At 39.5% G+C, this 26,816-nt stretch overlaps 1 protein-coding gene across 4 annotated transcripts in view; it reads right to left on the bottom strand.

The window, feature by feature from the left end:
- Positions 1-15,909: 15,909 nt before the first annotated feature.
- Positions 15,910-26,816, bottom strand: part of LOC129762022 (uncharacterized) — a 118,086-nt gene continuing 107,179 nt past the window's right edge. For all 4 annotated transcript variants that reach the window (XM_055759973.1, XM_055759972.1, XM_055759974.1 and 1 more), the window contains one exon: positions 15,910-16,473. In XM_055759973.1, coding sequence (XP_055615948.1) covers positions 16,366-16,473 — 108 coding nt within the window. In that variant the 3' untranslated portion in view covers positions 15,910-16,365. The remainder of the gene's footprint in view (positions 16,474-26,816) is intronic.

The following is a 26,816-nucleotide window of genomic DNA, read 5'->3' as shown; positions in this document are numbered from 1 at the left end:
TTCGACGACATTTTTCCAAATTTACGAAAAATTGACAGTGAAGCATGGCCAACGTGATCTATACACTCTTATCTGATTATAAGCGAAAGCTGAAGATATAATTCCTAAAAATAAAATTTCTACAGCGTTTTTTCCGTGATGCAATTTAATGTGACACACCCTTTACTTCTGCACCTGCATGTTTTTTGTTGCGCTCCGAAAAGTGTTTTCTTAACACGGATTCCAAAAACGGGTACGAACACAACGCTTTGGCTCGGTTATTCAAGATTTCATTGAAGGATATGCCTTCATATCTTCTGCTCACTTAATTTATGGCACTGAGCACCTTAAGTTCATCAAATCTAGCCAATTCGCGGTTCGAGAAGTACGTACACTTGAGAGATGAAAACTTCAGAGGGAAATGTAAAATAAAATAATAGTTTGATAACTCTTCCGTTCACATATTTTGTCCTAGGCATCATACCAAACGTAAAAGGACTGTCATTTAATTTACTTGTAACGAAGAACTTAATCTATCACAATGCATGAATTGACCTTACATTGCATTTCTTCAATCTTTTTATTCGCAAAGCAAATATATTGAATTCAATTGAATTTGAAAATTATTTAATTCAATCAAAAATTGAATCAATACAAACAAATGATTGCTAAGCTAAGGTAGCCCCACGCCAACTTTGCGGTTATATCATAGATATAACCGCAAATGAAAGGAATCTTTCATTTTTTGACGTAGGACTACGTCTAACCTACGCCCGTTTCAATAAGTCAGTGTGAAAAAGTGTTCATTTTTTGAACGCTAATAACTCCTCAATTAATGGATGGAAATTGAGGAGGAAATATCCTCAGCAATTGTTTATATGCTATACATTACGTTTTTTCAGCTCATAGAAAGTTCAAATTGACGAAAAATTGGAAGAAGGAATTCCCTACTTTCCCAAACATTTTGTCTGCGCTCCCGCTGCAAACAGCTATTCATTACTAGCAACTACGGATACGGGCGAACCGTATGGACAAGGCGAAGGAGGGAGACAAAAAGGGTTGGGTTATATCTATGATATAACCGCAAAGTTGACGTGGGACTAGCTTAGTTTAGCAATCATTTGTTTGTATTGTATCAATTTTTTATTGAATGAAACAATTTCCGGATTCTATCGAATTCAATATATTTACATTGTGAGTAAAGAGATTGAATAAATGCCATGTAAGGTCAATTCATGCATTGTGATAGCTTATGTTCTTCGTTACAAATGAATTTAATGACAGTCCTTTTACGTTTGGTATGATGCCTAGGACAAAATATGTGAACGGATTAATTATTAAACAATTATTTTATTTTACATTTCCATCTGAAGTTTGCATCTCTCAAGTGTACGTACTTCTCGAACCGCGAATTTGCTTGATTTAATGAACTTCAGGCACTCAGTGCCAGAAATTCAGTGAGCAGAAGATATGAAGGCATATCCTTCAATGCTATTTTGAATAACCGAACCAAAGCGTTGCGTTCGTACCCGTTTTTGTAATCCGTGTTGGGAAAACGCTTTTCGGAGTGCAAAAACATGCGGGTGCTTGCATGAAGCAACAACTTCAACTTATGCTTTTTATATTATAGAGCCTTTAAACTTTAAAGTTCATTCGCCTCTAATGTCTGCAAGATTTTCCCAGGTTCCTGAGTTTAGAAGACCATGTTGAGGAAAAATATTTTAGTCTGCACAAAGGCAAGCGAGTTCGAAAGTACTCGCAGTTGGAATTCATTTGCAATACCGATTTTTCCAGACACCTTGGTTTTGAAGTCTGTGTTAGGGAACACATTTCGGTGAGAACAAAAATCTCCATACTTTCATGTATTTGCATTGCCGATTTCCCCAAGGCTGCTTGGTTTTGATGGCTGTGTTGGGGAAACCGTAAATCGGGCCAATCAAAACGAGGCAGTTAGGGCGTTTAGATAACGCTAAACATTTTACAGTTATTCAATTGTTTATCTAATGAAAAATAACATTTTATTAATTGCGATAGATGCGTAGAAATATTCCCTGTCAATTGATGCAAACATCTTTCCGATCCAATAAGAAATGTTCGAGTTATAAGCATTCGGAATCTTTCATTTTTTCCTGCATGTTCTGTGTTTAGGTTTTCATTTTACCCCCCATATACTCCGGTTAGACGTAGTCCCACGTCAAAAAGAGATTATAAATAAATATAGGCGGTCGCTACAACGTTAACTGTATGGCTATATAAAGTGAGCGATGGTGGTGCTTGGCCACATTCTATCATCGGACGCCAAGCAGGAAAAACGCTATCTTGAAATTGATTTTCAGCATAAGAAATTGCTGCATTTGCCGGGGATGTATGCAGTGCGATACCGCAAGAGTGAGAGACAGGAGTTTCAATGGGATGTGGAGCAGGAGAGCCTATCGAAGTGTGTTAAAAGCGGTGGAAGCGTCGCGTCGGGTGAATGAGTGGCTAATCGCGCTCGATTTGATAGAATGCTGGAGTTTTTAAACGGTTTTATTTAGCTGTGACATATTTGTATGTTTGTATGTAACATGTTTGTTTTTGGCGCTTTACCACATTAATTGAAGTTTGACCCCTTTCCTGTTGACCGGTTGATCTGAATTTTGGAACACACCTTTATCTCTTCAGTCATTATAAAACTGCGTATTTCATGATCTTGAAAATCCAAGATGGCGACCGCCACAAAATGGCGGATTACTTATTTTCTCAAAGCCCCTTCAATATGGGTATCAAATGAAAGGAATTGACTAATAGAACACAGTTATTTATGAAAAATGAAAATCCAAAATGGCCGCCACCATAAAATGGCGGATTACATATTTTCTCTAAACCCTATTAATATGGGTATCAAATGAAGGACTTGGCTAGTAGAACAGAGTTATTCATGAGGAGTGCAAAGCCCAATTATATCACGATACCAGACGGTAAATTCCTATTACGATATGCTTGCCATCAAGTATGTGTTCGTTGCCGGCTGAACAATAACCCCTGCAACATTTGCACCGCAAGACTTTTGCACGACAATTTTTGATTTTTTCGTATTTGAATCTAAACATTTGAGTGTTTGCTGAGTGCTGAGGTTCTATTTTATCGTTTGATTTTTTTCTGTAATGTTGTACATGAAAAGTTGGTCATTCTGGGATCTGTGCTTCGAATAATGGACACCCCTTGGTGTATTCCTACGTCTCTCTGGTTATGTCCCCGACATTACCCACCCGTCTTCTCCAGCATGTTCTGTGTTTAGGTTTTCATTTGTGTCGCCCGTGTAAAGTCCGTTTGTTTAGTGCTATTGTCAATCTGTGTAACGCTTTGTGTTTTGTTGCGGTTGCTATTGTGTTTTTCCCCTGTTCAAGAATGATGGAATCTACAAGGGAAAATTGGTCCGAATTGAGTAGAAATTATTCGTGAGTACACCTATAGACACATTTTGTGATACCGCTTTTTTCAGTAGCTTTTTGGTGCTATTGCTATTGACAAACTACCTGACAAACGTTAAGCAATTCGAGAAAAGCTGTTAGGTTAAGCTTTATGGTCTCGCTCCGGCAACATAAGCGCTACATTTGCGATACCCAGTAATTGTCTGCTAAGTTCGATGAGATTGTGACTGATTTCAAAGACCTTGAACTAGAAAATGAAAAACTAAAAAAATGGAGTGGAATATTTGAAAAGGTCGCAAAACGAACTGCAAAATATGGTCTACAAATTGGAAGCAAATATCGACAAGTCTGATAAGGCTGCTGTGACAATAAAACTATAGTCCAGGGAGCAATTGGTAACATCCTGTCAACCTTGATTGATCCAATGAACATTATCAATGAGAGAGCAATGAACGTGACTTTGCGGACATTATCTATCGTGATTTCTACACACTGAACTCCAAAGGCGGAGTTTGCCTTTTCTATTATTTACTATCTCTTCATTTATCTCTCTACCACCATCTTATGATTTATGGAATTTTCCATTTGTATGGAAAATTCCGACATTCGTATTTCATAATTCTTTATTGGATCTCTATAGTCTTGTTAGAAAGATAAACTATTAAATTGTTTATAGAGGGACGCTACAGTTACTTCCTCCGGAACATCAAACTTGTGCTGGGCGGTGAAGAACAGTAGCCCCGGAAGCTGCCGGAAGTCCGCCTTGACGTAAGTCTCATCATCCATGATAAGACAATGTGGGTCGTCATCATCTGGGTGTACATTTCTCCTTCCGTCAGATTCTTAGACTTTCGTAGTAACGTTTAATCGCACGACTCATGGGTTGACTGCATGATTTCGAGTTGTTTTCCGATGTTCCGATGAGAGAGTTGAGAATTTTTCCAATTTTCGAAAAACTGACATCGATAAAAATACAGTGTAAGCAGTACACTTCAAACTACTTCTACCCAAATTTTCAACAGAAAATATCCAATGGATAATTTTCTACAGCGTTTTTTCCGTGGTGCAATTTGATGTGGGCACCCTTTACGTTGGAAAAAATCATCCTCCACAAAATTCATCGAATAAACAAATTTCCTCCGCACAAAACCTCCATCTGATCAGCATTGCATACGACTTATGTAATCACCATCAGTATTTTCCAGTTATTCACTGCTGCTCTGAAAAAAGCGACCATTTAACTCTTCATCGACTGTCTGTTTCGGGAGTGCTTCTGCCATGTGGCTCTGCTATCCTTCTCCGGTTTGTCGTGAAAACATCTCTCCCTGGTTGAAACTCGTTCACTATGCCATGGACACAGGGACATACATCCGGTGGGATGGGATTTTGCTTCCGTTGAGACTCTCTCGTGGCTGGCACTATGCGGGATTGAGTTATTTTCGTTGTTTCGATTCCTCTGTTTGTCCCCAAAAACCACAAATCCACAAATAGTTCCTACAATTTGCTGCCGTTTTGCACCCAAACTGACAACTTTCACTGGTTGTCATTGGTTCGATCGATGCTTACTTGGATTGGATACAATTACAATACATAGTTTTTTGTGGGAAGCGTCGTTCCGAGTGTTAGCAGTTGAAGGAAGCGGACCCTCCACTCATCGGCAGCTTGCGGGGGCGCTGAAAACAAATGAACGTTAGTCCTTTGCATTTTAATGGGACGCAATTAGTTGCTGTCACGAAGTATCCGTTTAGACCTGTTGTGAACCGACCGGAAAGTGCTTCATTGTTCCTCGAGGGTTATAATTAAAACATGGGTGGCCAATATACTAAACACCTACGCTTCTAGCTTCCCACCAATGGATAGTCTTGGCAGATATATACATCTCGCAACCATACAGTTCTACTCGAATCATTCGGTTTATTGAACTATTGCCTCCCCTCAAACTTAAACCCTAACGATGTGGTTTAACGCTGCAATTACAGTTTTCCTGCTGGACCCGCTGGCTGGCAGCTAAACACACAAACACAGTACCGATAATCCGATACTTGTCGAGCGGTTTATCGTTCGTATGCCCGGTCCAATTAAACCTCTTGTGTGTGCATTCACCGATTCAGGGGATTAACCTCATCATCACACAAGTCCTCCACTCCCACATATGCATACGAACAATCAAGACGGCTCTACTTGGAAACGTCCGTGGTCCGAGTAGTGCTCGTACGGAATCGGATAGGATTTACCTGTCACTAGCAGCGGAAAAGCCGACCCAAGATGCTGCTGCTCACCCGAGGAAACACAATCTGAGGATGGTAACAATGAGTACTCATTTTCTTGGGAAGACTGTCGGGGATTTAACAGCCTCATTTGCACCTTCCCCCAATAAAGCGCTTCTCGACACGCTCCTTCCCGGGAAGCGTTAATCCAGGTGGAAATTGCTCTGATGATCAGGAGCGAGCTTTTCCATTGCCAGAGGAGGCTTTGGTTTTAGTGGGAAAATACATCGGGAAGGATATTGTCTCGTGCAAAGGTTGCATTTGTGGACTGAGAAACTATCGATAAACGAGGAAGGTGAGCTAATTCTGAACGAAATATTTTTCTTTTCTTGATTTACTGAAATTGCTACAACTAGGATGCTAAAATGCTTATAGTCTTCTAAAAATTCTCATTCAGGCTGATGACTCGGGAAAAATATATTTTTTCGAATATTTTTACGAACAAAGGAAAACTAAGCGCCTTCATAATAAAAAACTTGTCACGAGAAAAGATGAAATGTGCATGCTCTCCATAATATTCAAAGGAAACTGACAAAGGCTTGAAGATACAAGAATCTTAAACTATCTGTATATTTAAAAATGGAGTGATGTCTGTCTGTCTTTCTGTCTGTCTGATTCTTATGGACTCGGAAGCTACTGAACCGATCGACATGAAAATTGGTATGTAGGGGTTTCTGGGGTCGGGGAAGGTTCTTATGATAGTTCGAGACCCCTTCCCCCTCTCTAAGGCGGGACTGCCATACAAATGAAACACAAATTTCTACATTACTCGAGAATAAATCAAGCATATGAAACCAAATTCGGCTAGTGGAGGTTTTAGGGTACAATAGATGATTCTATGGTCGTTAGAGAATCCTCCCTACTCCGGAGCTTAGTCTTCTTGACGCTGGTGTTTCAATGTTCAACACCAAACGAACTTCGTCCGGAATCAACGTGCATCTATATTCGACAGAAGACTACAAGTTGCTAATTGATCATCTGAAAAAGCATAAGGTTTACTTTTTCACTTACGTTCTTCACCAGGAGAAAACTACCAAGATCGTCTTATCAGGATTACAGCATTAATTAAAAGTGGAGGTTAAATCATTCCAAATTCTCAAGATGATCCTCAGAAAAAAAAAAGGAAGTGGGTTATATCTATGGTATAACCGCAAGGGTGACGTAGGACTATCGTTGATTTAGAGATCATTTGTTTGAAGTTGAATCTAAATCCATTCTGAATGAATGAATAAATGAATATTTGGGAGACTTCGAAAACGAGAGCGTTACGTATGCGTGTATGTGTGTGTGTGTGTGTGTGTGTGTGTAGCGGCTGCTTCGAGATCTTCCCGGGGAACCGTTTGTGGCATCACTCTCCTCCTGATGGATTCCCTTCTGGCCTAAGGTGCACAAACAGGCTCTTGGTGACACCGTTCATCAGCGCTTTCATGATAAACGAAGAGCTTCACCACAACAGCGACAACATGCTCCAATCGCTGTTCAATTAGAACTGAGTGGATTTCCGAGCGGCGCTCGCTTATATACCGATTGGTGATTTCAATAGCCTGTTTCGAGAACAAATTTAAGGCTATTGAAACAAGTTTTTGGATAAAAAAGTAACAACTATATAACGCGTAGACATTTTATCTTTCGAATGAAGTGTTTATCATACCATTTCGTTCAGTTGTTCAGGAGCTATTAACGCTCAAAATCTCGGTCTCCGGCGTAACGCTTTCGGTTTCGAAACTTTGGTTTTACACCCCGGTATAGAAATGAAAGACGTAGTCCTACGTCAAAAGTACACTGATCATTCACTGTATCTTCTTTACATTCGTAAAGGATCAGTCCACATTAACGATCTCAGGAAAATCAAGTCCGTTCACCACAGCACCGTCAATTGGGAATATGACTCCAGAAAGAACAACGTACCTATTCAGTGCAACAACTGCCAAATGTTTGTACATGGTTCAACACATTGTTTCAGACCTCCAAGATGTGTAAAATGTGGTGAAGCTCATTCAACAGAGAAATGACCTCTATCAAAAAACGGTTTTATTTAGCTGTGAAATCAATTTTGTCTAAGTGCACAATCCCGGCAGTAACAACGATACTCAATCTTTCATTAGCGAGGTACGAAAAGTGACCAGAATCTGAGAAAAAAATTTCATATGCGGCGACATGAACGCCGGACACCTTTTTTGGAACTGCTCTCGTGCAAATTTTACTGGTAGTTTGCTATTTGATGAATTGGGCACAGGTTCATTCTTTATACACAATCTCCCCAATTAAAGTACATACTAAGTGACCCTAATCGTTTACCTTCTACTGTAGATATTGCCTTAAGCAATATTCATAATGTTGAAGACGTCTCAGCTTTAAGTGAATTGTCCTCGGATCATTTGCCTGTATTCGTGCAAATCAATGTTGGAACCCCGATCTCCATCCCTCCACGTGCTATACCTGATTATAGCAGGGCAGATTGGAATGGCTTCAAATCGCATATTCGTGATAGAATCGATTTAACCAATCTAGACCTGAGTAGAATAAACGAAACTTCAGAAATCGACGCTTTACTACAAAACTTAGAGGCAATGATATTGGAAGCGAACAATTTATTCATCCCCGAAACTGTGCCACATAGCTATAAAGTTAGTCTGATAACGAATATAAAACCAATTATCAGACTTCGTAATCACAGCAGCAGAAAATGGCAAAGAAATCGTCGTAGCCTTCTATGGAAAGCTACTTGCGGTTCACTAGCTAGGAAAGTGAGAACAGAAATTGAAGCTTTAAGAAATAAAATTTGGTTAAGGAACTTACTCGAAATGAAACGAAATTTGATTAATCGTCATAGGCTTTCGAAGTTTACGAAATTATTAAGAAATAATCAGCGTTTTTTTGCCATCCTTGAAAACAAATATTTAAATATTGCTCACAGATCAAGAAAAAGAACAAGCTATTGGTAGTCATTTCGCAACTACTCATGAACTTACATTAAACAATATCAGTTCTATTGAAGAAACAGTAAATACAACCGTGAATAATTTCATACAAAATTTTGTTCCCGATAATAATGATCAACTGAGTCTTACAAACCCACAACACAACACTAATCTTATCAAAAGAACAAAAAACGAAAAGAGTCCAGGGTTTGATTGAATAAACAATCAAGTTCTTAAGATGCTTCCTAAGAAAGCTGTTGTTTACATAACTTATATTTTCCACTGCACAATGGTCCAGGAGATGCATTTAAGTGGAAATTAGCATTTAGAGCTTGACAGTTATTCTCTAGACAAAACTGTCTTAGACAAAGTTGTTACTCATGATAGAGCGCTCGTTTTCATGTTGTCAAAATTAGGGTGACAAAAAATTGTCGATGAAATAACAAATCTAACTTTCTTATCTTTATAGATAGAGGTAAACATAGTTCGACAGTGTTGTAGCTCCAATTTTTTGAGACATCTTTGTGGAACAAAGTTTTTCTCTATCTCTTGAAATAACCGATATAGCGTATTTTTTCTATGTTACGTTAGGGTCACCATGAAAAAAACTGTTTTTTGCCCTATCTTTTATATTTCAAATTCTACATGCAAGCTGTCTTCGAAAGACTCTTAGAGCTTACTAATACAAACATTTTTCGATGCAGAACTTGTCAATATCTCAACTTCACTCAAAGTTATTTATATTTCTTCCCGAAAAACACGCTCTTTTCATTTGTTTGTCATTCTTTCTGGGGCAAACATAAAAAAAAATTGTTGACGGAATTTGAAAGAACAGATTTCACTCTATATAATATGTGATTTTCAAAACTATGTTACTTTTTGTGTTTGAGTAAATTAAAATTAAAATCATGAGTTTTTGGATGAAAACCCATCAATAAATTTGAGCAGGATTAAGATATTGACATATCCTGCATCGCGAAATGTTGGTATTAATAAGCTCCAAAAGTCGTACGAAGACCATTTTGATGTAGAGTTTTAAATATAAAAGTAAAAAAATCGGTTTTTCATAGTTACCCTAATGCAACTCAGATAGAAAGCGCTAAAAACAAATTTGTGGGTGATATTTATTGTTTAGACAAAAAATGTCTTAGACAAATTTGTTCAATATGATAGAGCGCTCATTTTTATGTTATCAAAAATAGGGTGACCAAAATTGTCGATGAAATGAAAAATCTAACTTTTCAATCTTTATAGATAGAGATGTGCTCCCGTGGCCGAGTGGTTAGCGTCATAACTAACATGCCGGGTGTTCGGGTTCGATTCCCGTTCTGGTCGGGGGAATTTTTCGTCAAAGAAATTTCCTCCGACTTGCACTGTGATCACGCGTATTCTAGAGCTTGCCACTCAGAATGCATTCAAGGCGTGTTATTTGGCATAGAAAACTCAACTAAGTACTAATAAAAATGACGCAAGTAATACTACGTTGAGACGGCGAAGTTCCTCTAGGAACGTTAGTGCCATTGAAGAAGAAGAAGAAGATAGAGATAAACATAGTTCAACAATGTTGTAGCCCCAGTTATTTTAAACAACGATTTAGCGCTTTTTTCTAAGTTGCATTAGGGTGACAATGAAAAAACGTGTTTTTTTTTGCTTTAACTTTTATATTTCAAATTCTACATCAAAACTGTTTTCGTACGACTTTTAGAGCTTATCGATACCAACATTTTGCGATGCAGAACTTGTCTATATCTTAATCCTACTCAAAGTTATTGATGGTTTCTTACCCAAAAACTCATGATTTCAATTTTAATTTACTCAAACACGAAAAATAACATAGTTTTGAAAATAACACATCCTGTAGAGTGAAATATACTCTTTCGAATGCCGCCAATAAACTTTGTTTACGTTTGTCCCAGAAAGAATGACAAATAAATGAAGAGAGCGTATTTTTTGGGAAGAAATTTCAATAACTTTGAGTGAAGTTGAGATATCGACAAGTTCTGCATCGAAAAATGTTTGTATTAGTAAGCTCTAAAAGTCTTCCGAAGACAGTTTGCATGTAGAATTTGAAATGTAAGTTAGAGCGAAAAAATAGTTTTTTTGATGGTGACCCTAACGTAACTAAGAAGAAAGGTGCTATACGGTTATTTCAAGAGATAGAGAAAAAAATTGTTCTTCAAGGATGTCTCAGATAACTGGGGCAACAACATTGTCGAGCTATGTTTACCTCAATCTATAAATATAAGGAAGTTATGTTTTTTATTTCATCGACAATTTCGGTCACCCTATTGATGATAACACTAAAATGAGCACTTTATTATAGGTAACAACTTTGTCTAAGACAGTTTTTGTCTAGAGAACAACTGTCGAGCTCTTAATGCTAATTTCCACTTAAATGCACCTCCTGGACCATTGCGCAATGGTAAGCATTAACAAGTTCAAAAATGACTTTTGTTACTGTATTTTCGAGAAATTTTCAATCGCTTCAACCAAGTTGGTGAACATAAAATTGAATTAGGTACACTCGCAAAATGAAGACTCACATTTTTTCTCAAACACTATTTCGCTGAAATGAACAGTTTTCAAATATCTTTTTTCCGCAAATACACATGTGAGAACACTAAAGGGTGTGTCACATCAAATTGCATCACAGAAAAAACGCTGTAGAAATTCGCCCAGTAGACCGATCATTTTGAAAAATTTTAGACAGTAAAATAAAAACTATTAAACAACTTTTGGCATTTTCTTTTTATTCATACTTCGAGCCCAAGCCCGTATGCTCGTACCTTCCTCTTTACCTCGTCCATAAGGTTCTGTACAATGTCAGGTTGTAGTTTTTTTTGAACAGAAATCCATTTTCTCTTGAAGTCCGCCTCCGATTTGACAACTTTTGGGTTCTTCCGGAGGGCCTGCTTCATAATCGCCCAATATTTCTCTATTGGGCGAAGCTCCGGCGCGTTGGGCGGGTTCATTTCCTTTGGCACGAAGGTGACCCCGTTGGCTTCGTACCACTCCAACACGTCCTTTGAATAATGGCACGAAGCGAGATCCGGCCAGAAGATGGTCGGGCCCTCGTGCTGCTTCAATAGTGGTAGTAAGCGCTTCTGTAGGCACTCCTTAAGGTAAACCTGCCCGTTTACCGTGCCGGTCATCACGAAGTGGGCGCTCCGCTTTCCGCAAGGGCAGATCGCTTGCCACACCATGTACTTTTTGGCAAACTTGGATAGTTTCTGCTTGCGAATCTCCTCCGGAACGCTGAATTTGTCCTCTGCGGAGAAGAACAACAGGCCCGGCAGCTGACGAACGTACGCTTTGACGTAGGTTTCGTCGTCCATTACCAGGCAATGCGGCTTCGTCAGCATTTCGGTGTACAGCTTCCGGGCTCGCGTCTTCCCCACCATGTTTTGCCTTTCGTCGTGGTTAGGAGCCTTCTGAACCTTGTATGTACGGAGGCCCTCCCGCTGCTTGGTCCGCTGGACGAATGAACTTGACAAATTCAGCTTATTGGCGACATCCCGGACCGAACTTCTCGGATCACGTCTAAATGGCTTAACTACGCGCTTGTGATCTTTTTCACTGACGGAGCATCCATTTTTGCCGTTCTTCACCTTCCGGTCGATGGTTAGGTTCTCGAAGTATCGTTTTAGTACTCTGCTGACCGTGGATTGGACGATTCCCAGCATCTTACCGATGTCCCGATGTGACAACTCCGGATTCTCGAAATGAGTGCACAGGATTAATTCACGACGCTCTTTTTCGTTCGACGACATTTTTCCAAATTTACGAAAAATTGACAGTGAAGCATGGCCAACGTGATCTATACACTCTTATCTGATTATAAGCGAAAGCTGAAGATATAATTCCTAGAAATTAAATTTCTACAGCGTTTTTCCCGTGATGCAATTTGATGTGACACACCCTTTATATGAAAAAAAAAAAGGTTGTGTCCCAATCACCCAAATTCCATTCACCCGAAACACGTTTACCCGAAGCACATTTACCCGAATGTAACGCATACCCGAATGACATTCTCCCGAATGAACATTTACCCGAATGCAACGTTTACCCGAATGAAGAAGGAACAATTCCGACAAATCAGTTTATGAGTTTTGTCGAGTCTGCTGTTAGGAAGTTACGAAGTAAACTGAGAAATTGTAATGAGGAAATTCGAAAAGGTGTAGAAGACTTCGCTGTGTCATTTTTAGAAATTAGTGCAGGCACAATTGACATGCTGTCTTCTTTCCTTTCCGTATTGCTCTTTAAGACCAAGAGATCATTCAGAAATGAGCATGGGTTATGAAATATTCCGAAAATTAAACAGGTAACTTTAACATAAAATTTTTTAATGAAAATGTGAAAAGAATAGATAAAAAAATGGTACTTATGTATTTGCCGCCGCAGCGCAATTTTTATCATGAGTTTATTATTTCATGATGAAATTTATTTTGATATCAATGTAATGAGGGCGAAGTCCCCATTGAACGAGGATAAGGAATCGAGGCGGCACCAAGCCGCCGAGGTAACGCAATCCGAGTAGGCCGCCGACCCGCCATCGGAAGCGGCGGCCTCGCAAGAAAACCTGTGTTCCACCGATTGCCCGGGTTGTTTGAAACATAGGAGACGATCCTTTAGTCAGCGTTAGCCGAGAGTTAGCGAGCGTCGGACTGCATACGTTTACCTGGTGCATTACGTTTGCTCGGTTAATTATGCATGTCATGCATTTTGATTGCCTGGTTGCAAACGTGATGCACCAGATAAACGTATGGCGTCCGACGCTCGTAAACGGGCTGCGTCATCCATAAGAACGGATGGACTTAATAATACGTTATAAAACTGCATTCTTTCACTTTTCATTATTTTGAAAAGGATTTTATTCAATGCCAGTATTTCTCGAATTGTACTTCCCACGAGAAATACTTTTTGAATGGAAATGAAAGTATGAAACAAATATGATCTTTATATAACACTGATCAGAATTAAATATACAAATACAAATACAAATATAGTAAAATTTGTGTATTATTTGAATATATCCTTCTTTTGGGTAAGTGTCGCTTTCGGGTAGATGTTACATTCGGGTAATTGTTACATTAGGGTAACTGTCGCATTCGGGTAAATGTCGTATTCGGGTAAGTGTCAATTCGGGTAGATGTTACATTCGGGTAGCTGTCGCTTTCGGGTATTTGTTACATTCGGGTGAGTGGAATTCGGGTGAATGTCTTTCGGGTAGCTGTCATTCGGGTGAGTGGGTTTCGGGCAAATGTGACACAATCGAAAAAAATAGCATCGATTCGTAATGGTTACGCGTTGAGCGCCGTGTCGTTCCGTGGGAACTGACACCACTCGTTCATGCCGGTCCTTGCCGTCGAATAATTTACTTTTTATTTGGAAAGCATTGGCACTGATAATTACAGTAACAAAATAGAAGTTGATTTATCAAAATGTTCACTAGCGGTCCTTACGGACCGTTGCTGGCCAGACGGTTTATAGAACCACCGTTCGGTCGGGGCTCAACGTATTTATTGTCCTCTGGAAGAGTCTCACTGTATATTTAATTCAAATCGGAGAGAGTCTTGCAGAATTTGAAATTTTCCTAATGAATTACATCTGGAGATGTTCTAGCATTCTGTTCCATATTTCATGCACCAAATTACCCCAAACCGTTCGACCGATACAATGCAATCGGCAAATCCCAATTCACAGTACCCCCCTAAGTTATGTAACCCACTGCGCACCTCCGATTGTAACTTCATACATACAACCAGCCAGCATTCCGTTACTTTTATACACTCCGAAGGAGCGGAAGCAGTAACAGCGGTGGCGGTAATTGCCCATTTGGGACGACATCATTTTCCCTCAGCACATTACCGACAGTAGCTGCTGCATCGGTAGCTTTATATACCAACAATACTGGCTATGACCCCTTTGCTTGTTCCATATTTTCATGATTGCCATTCTGTCACCACCCCCCCCCCCTCTCTTTCTCTCTCGCTCTCTCGACGTGGAAGGAACGCAAGTCGGACGTAATCGGAGGGAATTCTCAACTCCCAGATGTCCGTTTACGCTATCGAGGTGCCAATTTGTCTCTTGTTTTCCAGCGCGGGTGTGAATTGCAAACACGACTGCAAACGACGAACGTGATGCTGGGATAATTTACGGCCACTATTAAACAAATTGAAATATCGCTCGAAATAAACAAATTCATCGCACTATTTGTGGGCAACCGATTGTCGTCCGGTGACGGAGGGGACCCGCCGCCAACAGAGGAGGACACTAACTACAGTAATTATGAGCATCGAAAACAAACACTTTAAGAGCCGAAACGAGAGAAAATGTCGTCCGGTTGGGTAGAGACCGAACCATTCCACAGCATCCAATAATTTACGTCGTCAAAGTTTTGCCCCTTCTGGTTCGGATTCGATTGCGAGGAAACGTCGGTCACTGTGGGGCCGGGGGAGGGGGGTTGGGGAGAAAGGACCCTTTTCTTGTCATCCATCGGTTCGGCACAGCGATGCCATCGGAGCTTTTTAATGTTTGCCGGTGCAGAACGACCAACTTTTATCATTCCGTTCCAGTCAGACGGACATAATTTAATTTCTGCGTGTGCTGATGCCGGAACACAGGAGGACCAGGACCAGGGTTCTGCTCCAAAACAGCTGCTGCGAAAATGTCCGGGCTGAAGGGTGACGGAGGAGAAGTGGTGAAACGGTGAAAGGGAAGTAACCAGTCGACAGAGTAGATTCGATGTTGTGCCATAGGTATTCCACCCGTAGGGAGACTCATTGATCTCTATTATTAACAATTTTGTTTCGAAACATGTTGTTGTCCATGCCGGGGGCGGGCAGAGTACGGATCGTTCGTTACCGTTCTGGAATGCAGCAGGGGATCACACAACGGTCACAGCGCAATGTTGTTGAAAGCGGTAATAATGCCATGACGATGAATTTTGGCAGGCTCTTGTCTCTGCAGCACATCCACAGGCCATCCAGGCCGTCCCGGAAAAGGGCAATGCGTTACGGGCATCGTTATTTAGCAATGCTGCAACTTTGGCAGGAGCTTGCTCCATCAGATGTAATGGGGAATGTTGTACACGTCTAGGAGTGTTTTATCGCATCGAAACTCCTGGTTTGGCCGGGGGCACCATGATGGGCGGTTGCATCGCTCCGAGAATGAACTGCTGCAAGAGTTTTTAATTGATTCTACCCGAAGCTCTGAAATCTTCTATGCTGGTCCTAACCTGCACTAACGATTTTGATTGTGCCTGTTAGGTAGGGATTTTTCGGTACGTTTCTTCGTTGGAGGGATTTCGGTGAAGACCATGAGAACCCGCTCGAAGCTTGATAAATGTTTCAATATATTGTCAGTCAACCTCCACTGTCATCTGCTCGATACAAGTTGGCGAGATGAAGTGAGAAGTGTTTGTCTTTCATAAGTATTTTTTTGAACAAAATTATACATTTCAGGTTTCCTAGAATTTCATTTTTCTATCTTCCGCTCAGTTTGTCATATTCATGTTTTTGGAAGACCTTTAAACGTTCTGTTAAATCTATACATCGTGATGTTCAGAGCATTGTGAAGTCGCTACAGTAATAAGTTAAGCTAGAGCTATTCACTAAAACTTTCCAAAAGTGTGATAATAATATTATTCATACAAAAAATCAACTTTACAGAAGGCGGAAATATCCCGCTAGACAGAAAAATAATCTATATAATCTGATAAACAGAAAAGTTACCCCAGTCTCATGTGATTGATTCTTGTTTTCCTTACGACGCTCCCTCTCCCGCCTCTCAACAGGTGAGACAGAGCATTCGCTTCCAAAGGGGTCGCTTCCGGTCGAATTCACGCGCTTGCAGGGCATCCCAGATGGCGGTGTCAAACACTTCCTTGATTCGTTCCTGGATGTGGGAGAAAGCAAAGAGAAACAAACAAGAAAAAAAAAGGTGGTGAAAATATGTTTCGATCGTAGTAAGCTGCGAGGGAAAAGGGTCAAGTCACTGACTGCCATTCACGTTGGAGTCATCGATAACTCGCGATTGTTATTGTGCGTTTTCGCTTGATTTGAGCTGGATTTGTAATGATTTGGGTTCCCGGAATAAATCGCCACAGAAAACGACTGCAACAGAAACCACCGCTTATAAAATGTGTAGTAGGCTATAAATATTGTGGCGCGGTATTGTATTTCAAAACAAGAATTAACCGGGCAAACGTATCGCCCCAGGCAAACGTAACGCCCCGGGCAGACGTATACCGTCCGACGCTCGCTAGAGCTCGGTCGGACATTGCTAAAGGATCGTATCCTATGTTTCAAACTAACCGGGCAATCAGTGGATCCCAGGTTTGCGTGCGAGACACCGCCGCTTCCGACGGCGGGTCGGCGGTGGACTCGGATTGCGTCATCTTGGCGGCATGGGCCGCCTCGATTCCTTATCCTCGCCAAATGGGGACTTCGTCCCCATTACATTGTCCTCAGAATAAATTTCGAAAAACGAGAACAAGAGAATAAATTTATAATAGAAATGTGAGGCACATGATGTTTTTCCCGCGCCAAATATTTCTAGCCTACTACACTTTTTCTAAGCGGTTGTTTCTGTTGCAGTTGTTTACTGTGGCGATTTATTCCGGTCACCAATGATTTGCTATTTTTTGCGCAATCATTGGCGCTTTTCGCACCAATCATCAGAAAGCAGTTATTGAATTAGAGTGTGAATTGGGCGATGATGATGACGAAAGCAGCAAACAAAATACAACGCACGCAACCGTGATGGCGTGACGCAAATCTTCATAACCAGAAATTATTTGGTAAATATATTAACGCTTTTCGCGGGATGAAAATAGTTCTCCTGCTCAGCCCACGTCGAGTAAACAAGTTTACCAAAGTGCATGGCAACAACGTCGCGTTGGAAATAGAACCGTCATATCAGAGTTCCGACTCTTCGATAATTTGTTTCGTTTACATTTCGTAACGAATATTTTCGACTGTGGTAAGATTTAGTTTTGACGTAGGACTACGTCTTTCATTTCTATACCGGGGTGTAAAATCAAAGTTTCGAAACCGAAAGCGTTACGCCGGAGACCGAGATTTTGAGCGTTAATAGCTCCTGAACAACTGAACGAAATGATATGATAAACACTTCATTCGAAAGATAAAATGTCTACGCGTTATATAGTTGTTACTTTTTTATCCAAAAACTTGTTCCAATAGCCTTAAATTTGTTCTCGAAACAGGCTATTGAAATCACCAATCGGTATATAAGCGAGCGCCGCTCGGAAATCCACTCAGTTCTAATTGAACAGCGATTGGAGCATGTTGTCGCTGTTGTGGTGAAGCTCTTCGTTTATCATGAATGCGCGCGGATGAACGGTGTCACCAAGAGCCTGTTTGTGCACCTTAGGCCAGAAGGGAATCCATCAGAAGGAGAGTGATGCCACAAACGGTTCCCCGGGAAGACATCGCTACACACACACATACACGCGCGGAATTCTTTCCGTTTGGATGCCATTCAGCATCGAGAAAGTTCCGGAAAGATCTAATCATTTCTGGAAAATAATCTGCCAGTTCCTCTGAGAATTTAAAAATACATTCATGTGAAAGAGTTTATTTTAATGTTTTCTATCCATGTAACACTGTGACCAAATATTTTTCAATCAAGTGCTATTAACAGGTGGTTATCGAGTTAGTATTAACCACTGGTGGGCTTCCAGTATCGAGGAATATGTGGAAATATCTAATCGTTGCTGGAAAATAATCTGTCAGTTCCCCTTGGAATTGAAAATTACATTCAAGCGAAAGAGTTTATTTTAATGTTTTCTATCCATAAAATATCCATATAATACATTTGGTTTTGTGATTTGTCAATCAAGTGCAGTTAGCAGAAAAACTTCTGGAGATTATTCTTCAGAACAAGGTTTTTCGTATCCTATATTGGATGCATAAAACCTTGTGCCTCCAACGTAACGCTCTCGTTTTCGAAGTCCCCCAAATATTCATTTATTCATTCATTCAGAATGGATTTTGATTCAACTTCAAACAAATGATCTCTAAATCAACGATAGTCCTACGTCACCCTTGCGGTTATACCATAGATATAACCCACTTCCTGTTTTTTGCGATGTCTAACGGTGTCGAATAAATAGCATACCGAGGACTCAAACATATGCAGGGTTTTCTTTAAATATAAGCATAGAACATTAAAAATAAACATAACACAGATAAATAGTGATAATTGTCTTGAATAAGGCTTTATCTACAATGTCGGACAAAACATTAAAACTCAAACAAAAAAAAAAGGTACAAAACTTTGAGAAAAAATAATCCAATCCAGTGCATTAATCCATTTATAATAATTCATTTATAACATCTGTAGTTAAAACAATAGTCATTCATTAAAAATGCGTTTTAAGCATACTTAACAACTAAAATGAATCGACAAAATTTAGGATCAGTTCTTCGTTTCGGCTGTTTCGAGTGTTGTTTTGACCTATTTTTGAAGAAAATTGATTGTTTCTCGGTGGTATTCAGTGTTTTTCGGATCCTGGTAAGTAAGAAGTATGTAAGGTTTTTATTCTCAAATTCTAATTGTAGTAAACGAAAAATGAATCGCGCGCATAATTGCACGGAAACATGGATGGTCATCCGCAAAATGTCCAAGGCAGGCAGCAGCCAACGCGAAATCGCAGAGTACTTGAGACGATCCAAAACCTTCGTGTTTAATGCACTCCACGACCGCAAAAAATCCAAAACGACTGGACGCCCAAGAAAACCGACCGCGAAGGATGTCTCTGCCATCACGCGAGCCTACAAAAATGATCCCTTCAAGGCCTCGGAAAAGATCCGGGCGAACTGAACTTGTCCATGAGTTCCCAGACAGTTCTGCGGCGGCTGGTGGAGCAGGGGCTAGGCAGTAAAAGCGTCCGGAAGGTTCCGATGCTGACGCCGAAACATCTGAAGGCGCGGCTGAAGTTCGCGATAGACCACTTCGATTGGATCGGGCCGGAGAAGGAAAAGCAATTGGGAAATATACTGTGGTAGGATGAGACGAAGGTAAACCTCATCGGCTGGGACAGAAAAACTTGGGTCCATCGCCCAATAGGCTGCACTTACATGCGACAGTATACCACGAAGACATTCAAGCATGAAGGAGGGAACATTATGGTGGGGTGCTTCTCCTGGTACAGTGTTGGCACCCTGTACTGAGTGGATAGGATCATGGATCAATAACTTTACGCTCAAATCCTAAGGGATGTTATGCGGCCACACGCCGAGTGGGAGATGCCCCTGAAATGGCAGTTCATGCAGGATAACGATCCGAAGTTCACCGCCAAGACCGTTCCAGGACTTCATGGAGTGGTCAGCGCAATCACCGGATTTGAACCCTATAGAGAACCTATGGGAGATCAAGAAAGGGCGGAGAAGTCGAAGCATAAGCAGCAACTGTGGGATAGGATCCAAGCTTGTTGGTACACCATCCACGTGCCAGAAGCTCGTGGAATCCATGCCAAACCGGGTGCGTGAAGTGATGCGTAACAAAGGTTACACGACCAAGCCTTAACCCTAGAAACTTTTCACGGTATAAATTTTCTTGTTTTTATTTTTTTACTATGAATTATGAAAACGGTCTTAATTTTTGTCGCGTCATTCTAGTTGTTAAGTATACTCAAATCGCATTATTTAATAAATGATTATTGTTTTAACTACAGGTTAAAAAATTTCTTCGAACAATGCAAAAAAAATATTATGAATGGATTGAAGCACTAGATTGGATTATTTTTTAGTTTTTTTCTGAAAGTTTTGTCACTTTCTTTTTTTGCTTGAGCAGTGATTTTAATGATTTGTCCGACACTGTATGTTTATCATCATCAAACCTATGAGCGATTCGAGGCTTGCAAATATTAATGTACGAAAAGCTCCTTCAATCAATGATTAAGCATACAAACAAATGTTTACTTAGCCCTACGTTAAACTTGCGCTGTTATATCATAGAAATAACACACCCATTTTTCTTCGACGTCACGTTGCAAATCGTCCGCCTTGTGGTTTCAATTTAGCATAAGTTTCTTAAATAGGCGTTTTTCAAGGCTAGAGGCGAATGAACTGCAGAAGTTGAAATCTTCTATAATTCAAGCATCATCGTCACCAAATCTTAGTACATATGAAGGCAGCTAACTTTAATCACAAATTACATTATCATATGACCAATATAAATTAGGGATGATTTTGTAAAAGGGCGCATTGGAAATCATTGGTCTCCTTTCACTTACATCACGCACAGTATCATTTGAAAAATTCAAACAAACGAGGTGAAATAGTAGGCGATGTATATTTGGATTGGTAAACATTTGCATTCAATACGAAGTGTATACACAAAATTATTTATTAGCACATGTTTTAACATCCTGATTTATAACATTTGAGGAACCAAAAAATAATAAAAAATGTGCTACCCTCCCGTATCAGTACAAAATTTGTATAAACTATATACCACAGTAATATAAGAGCAATACAAGAGAGTGAAACAAGACACACATTGCAAATAAGCGCGCATTAAACCACCCCGCATACTGTGCCACATAGACGGATAATGTCAGAAAAGGAAATAGATTCACGTTTATGCTTTCCTTTTTACTTTTATAAAACACATTCCATGCATACTTTTCAGATCCAACTGATTTATACAACAGGGTGTTTGTCATTCAAAATATATTATTTGCTGTCAGGGTAGGCGATTACGGGTTGTTTTATGTCTTATTCGGCCTTTCAATCGATCCCCCGGCTATTGAAGCAATTGAATAATTTGGGTAGCCTTCTTGAACAGCGTAATTATTCGTCGTTGGCCTTTTACCTTTTGCTATTTCTTCAAAGTAATCCGTAAACAAAAAAAAATTCTGAATATTTTTCAATAATGTTTTTTGTAAATCAGTTTTTCATTATACGCGAAAACACCAGAAGAAGTAGAGTTTTTGACTAGTGGCGACATTCGAGTTTGGAATCCATACTTTGGTTCACCAGATGAGAAGGCTCAAAACGTTCTATTAAATTGGTGGCATTTGAATGAAAATTTCTACTTGGCGTTATTTATTTACTTGAAGCAAGAAGTCATGAACCAAACTTAACCTATTTCCTCTAAATTTTCAGATATTCATACTAAAATTTATTATTGTAATATAAAATCAATTTCAGACACAATTTTAGTATAGGATTTTTTACTACTTGCAGAAACAAAATGGTTTTCATTTACATAGAATACTAAGTTGATACTGATTCCCCGTTTTGCCTCCCCTTACATTGGGCGAAAATACGGAATAATTAAAAAAAAACAATTGTCACAACTGTTTTTTTCCCCGCTAAACTGTCATCTCAGGAAATTACACTGAATTTTTTTTACGCGACTGATGCGTGCGCGCCAAAAAAAATATCGCGTAAAAAAATCGCGTAATTTCGAGAGAATTGCGTAAAAAAATTGCTCCATCACGGGCGCGCGCTCGTCACAACCCACTCGCACACACTCTCGCAGAATTTCTTTTCTTCTCTTTCTCTTACCAACGAAGCGACGGTGGGCAGTGCCAAATCGCGTAATCTCAAGAAAATCACATAAAAAGATCGTGTAATGGAGTCGATTTCGGTTTTCCAGGGGTCGACAGAACCGAAAATTGATTTTGGGGGTCGACGGGGTCCGAATATCGACCCCTATAAAATAACACAAATTTTTATTTGAAATATTCAAGATGCCCCATATTTTCATGTTTCCTGAAATAATTGAAAAAAAAATTTTTTTTTGTTGCGTCATGCACATAGATGACCAAGTATTTTGTAAATTCTTTTTAATCACTTTCTTCCAGTTCACTTCATTTAGCTATGAAAATACCTTGTAATCTCTTGAATTAAATTAGATGTTGAGTACATTATCATTCAAGCTCCCACGTATTTCAGAACGCATATGAAATTGCAGGAGCATGCTTGGACATTAATTTGATGATGACTTCGTGTTGAATCGCGTAGAAAGGGTGTGTCACATTAAATTGCATCACGGAAAAAACGCTGTAGAAATTTGCCCAGTAGACCGATCCTTTTGAAAATTTTAGACAGTAAAATAAAAACTATTAAACAACTTTTGGCATTTTCTATTTATTCATACTTCGAGCCCAAGCCCGTATGCTCGCACCTTCCTCTTTACCCCGTCCATAAGGTTCTGTACAACGTCAGGTTGTAGTTTTTTTTTGAACAGAAATCCATTTTCTCTTGAAGTCCGCCTCCGATTTGACAACTTTTGGGTTCTTCCGGAGGGCCTGCTTCATAATCGCCCAATATTTCTCTATTGGGCGAAGCTCCGGCGCGTTGGGCGGGTTCATTTCCTTTGGCACGAAGGTGACCCCGTTGACTTCGTACCACTCCAACACGTCCTTTGAATAGTGGCTTGAAGCGAGATCCGGCTGCGAGAAGATGGTCGGGCCCTCGTGCTGCTTCAATAGTGGTAGTGAGCGCTTCTGTAGGCACTCCTTAAGGTAAACCTGCCCGTTTACCGTGCCGGTCATCACGAAGGGGGCGCTCCGCTTTCCGCAAGGGCAGATCGCTTGCCACACCATGTACTTTTTGGCAAACTTGGATAGTTTCTGCTTGCGAATCTCCTCCGGAACGCTGAATTTGTGCTTTGCGAAGATGAACAACAGGCCCGGCAGCTGACGAATGTCCGCTTTGACGTAGGTTTCGTCGTCCATTACCAGGCAATGCGGCTTCGTCAGCATTTCGGTGTACAGCTTCCGGGCTCGCGTCTTCCCCACCATGTTTTGCCTTTCGTCGCGGTTAGGAGCCTTCTGAACCTTGTATGTACGCAGGCCCTCCCGCTGCTTGGCCCGCTGGACGAATGAACTTGACAAATTCAGCTTATTGGCGACATCCCGGACCGAACTTCTCGGATCACGTCTAAACTGCTTAACTACGCGCTTGTTTGTTTTCACTGACGGAGCATCTATTTTTGCCGTTCTTCACCTTCCGGTCGATGGTTAGGTTCTCGAAGTATCGTTTTAGTACTCTGCTGACCGTGGATTGGACGATTCCCAGCATCTTACCGATGTCCCGATGTGACAACTCCGGATTCTCGAAATGAGTGCGCAGGATTAATTCACGACGCTCTTTTTCGTTCGACGACATTTTTCCAAATTTAGGAAAAATTGACAGTGAAGCATGGCCAACGTGATCTATACACTCTTATCTGATTATAAGCGAAAGCTGAAGATATAATTCCTAAAAACTAAATTTCTACAGAGTTTTTTCCGTGATGCAATTTGCTGTGACACACCCTTTATGTTTAAAACACAGACGCTAACCACCTTGTTATAAGAATGACCAGGGTTGCCACATCTGATCCTGTAAAATTTTCTGACAAAATCTGTATATCTGTATTTTTATCAAAAAAAATCTGTATCAATAAACTAACGGAAAAAAAAATGGAAATATAGGTTTATTTTCATTTTGAATTTATTGCTCTTATTTATGGCTTACTTAAGTCGTATCAATACAACAAAATAAATCATTAAAAAGGTTTCTCATAATAAATTGTATGATATTTACACATGGTTTTGTTGATACATAGTTCTTTGCTTTCAAAATAAACTCCATCATTGTGCAAGCCAGCCGATTTCAGAACTTTTGTTTTGTTGGCACTGTGAAGCGAGAATATTCACTCAACACAGGCTGATGAATGTGGAATAATCAAAAAGTATCCCAAAAACACCCTTAGCAGGAATGGAAAAGTGAGGTGACATTTCATAAGAATGACTTATATCTTAGTAGAAAATATTATTGCCGTACATTTCAAAAACTCCTTAAGACGATGAACGCGCACAAGATGAAAATAAAAAATTTGTACCAAGAAATTATTTTTGCTACATATATGAAGACTGATACCAGAGAAGAATTGATCGTTTTTTTCCGAAAAAGCTATTTCAGCTCACTAAAAGTTACAACTGCGTGAGGTACTGGCCATTCGCTGCGTGGTTCACAGAATTTAATAGCAAAAAAACTTAACCCTAGATCGCATCAGTCTTTACTATATGTTATGAGTGCTATTAAAAACCTTCGAAGGAATTCTTTGAACACTCGATTATTTGCTCAGCTATATGAGAAAAATGACGATATCTTTACTCGGATACTTCTACACGCTGGAATTCGCTGGCACACCAAAAGTCCATCGCATAGCAAGATTTTCAGCTTTTTTGAATTTGTGTTTCAGCTGCAAGGTGACGATTTCAACTTGATTGAAACAATATCAATAATATTGGCCGAATATCAAATAATTACCGAAGGAACCATTTGGAAATCAACGAAGATTTAAGGCTTTAACTAACCAATATTGAACCGCATTTTGATATTTTGGTAGTTGTGGATATATTTTTTTTTAGTTTGTGAGTAATTTGTATTAATAATTATTTCTAACACTTGATATTTACTAAATTTTATCTCAATTTGAATATGATTGAGAAAATAATGTTTTTCTGTATTATAGTAATTTTCAACACTTTAGGCTGATTTGTCATATTACTTCAATTTTTCGGAAGAATGTTGGGAGTGTGAATTGAACTCGTGATCTTGCGGTGCGGAAGTTACTACGCCAGATCGCCTCCGTGAAAAAATAATGTCAAGTTTATTTATTTAACCAACTGCAATGTTTTCAAATTGATAATTATTCAGTAAGAAAAAAACTAAACATAGGATTTTCAAAGAAATTTGGCTATGGGGGTCTAAGGTAAGACTTAAGTCTGGACCTTAAAAAGGCTTTCGATACAATTGATCATGACATATTATTGAAAAAATTGAATACTTATGGAATCCGAGGACTTGCCAGCGACCTCGTACATAGCTATCTCACCGGTAGACAGCAATATGTTGCATTGAATAATGCCAAAAGTGCCCTGCGTTCAATAAACATTGGTGTACCACAGGGCAGCAATATTGGACCTCTGTTGTTTCTGTTGTACATCAATGATATCGGTAATCTGCCATTGATAGGAACTGCTAGACTGTTTGCTGACGACACAGCATTGTTTTATCCATGCTCTGACTCCAGAACCGTCGTAACAAATATAGAAAATGATCTGACTGTTCTTTGTAGGTATTTTCAACAAAATCTGTTGTCACTAAATTTGTCAAAAACTAAATACATGTTCTTCCATTCACCAAGGAAAAAAATCTTCGCTTGTCCCGACCCAAAGTTTGAGAATGTCTCGATTGACAAGGTGAACCATTTTAAATACCTTGGAATACATTTAGATACAGGTTTATCATGGACACAACAAATAAATTCTTTAGAAAGAAAAATCTCCTCACTTTGTGGTATATTGAAAAGAGTATCCTACTTTGTATCACAGAGACCGTTGAAAAATTTTTATTTTGCATGTATTCACTCATTACTGCAATATGGAATAGTGGTTTGGGGACACGCATGTAAAACGAAACTTAAAAAACTACAAGTGTTGCAAAATAGGTGTCTGAAAATAATATACAAACTACCAATCCTCCATCCAACGTTAGACTTATATTCCGACGATTCTCATAAAATACTGCCTCTTCTTGGACTACGCGAATTTCAGACTATCAAACTTATCCACAGCGTTATTAATGACAATGATATTCACCATAACTTGACAATACCTATAGTAAATCATCAACACATCACACGACAAGCACAAAATTTAATGCGAAGTAGAGCAACAACTAATGTTGGTCAGCAACGCATTCTGTTTTATGGACCATCTCGTTTTAATGCCTTGCCATCTGAAATTCGAACTATCACACGTTCTGATAATTTTAAAAAGAAATTAAAACAATATCTCAAATCAATGACCAATGTTTTCGTATTATAGATCGATCAACCACAATAATCCATGTATCGTTGTATGCTTTCTCTCTCTTTTTTTTTTTTCTCTATTTTATGTTTCTCCTCTTATATGGATCCCTTAAAAGAAAAATTTTTTTTTTTCACTGGGGTCCATACATTTTTGTTCTTCATGTTTTTGTCCACTCACCTCGTTTCTAAATGTTTGTTTATGTCCTTTTTTTTTTTTTTTTTTTTTAATAACTGGAGCCCAACTCTAGGATCCTCAAGTCAGAGTATCTTCGAGATGGGGGTGAGTGGAGGGTAAAAAGTAAAAAAAAAAAAAAAAATAAAAAAAGTCTGGAAAAGAGGTCTCTTGCCCAAAACATTTTGAGAACCCCTGGTCTATCCGGACAAACCGGATATACCGA

Source organism: Toxorhynchites rutilus, chromosome 1 (assembly GCF_029784135.1).
Source record: "Toxorhynchites rutilus septentrionalis strain SRP chromosome 1, ASM2978413v1, whole genome shotgun sequence".
NCBI lineage: Eukaryota > Metazoa > Arthropoda > Insecta > Diptera > Culicidae > Toxorhynchites > Toxorhynchites rutilus.
Note: the sequence above shows the minus strand (reverse complement) of the source record. Positions and strands in the feature narration are given on the sequence as shown.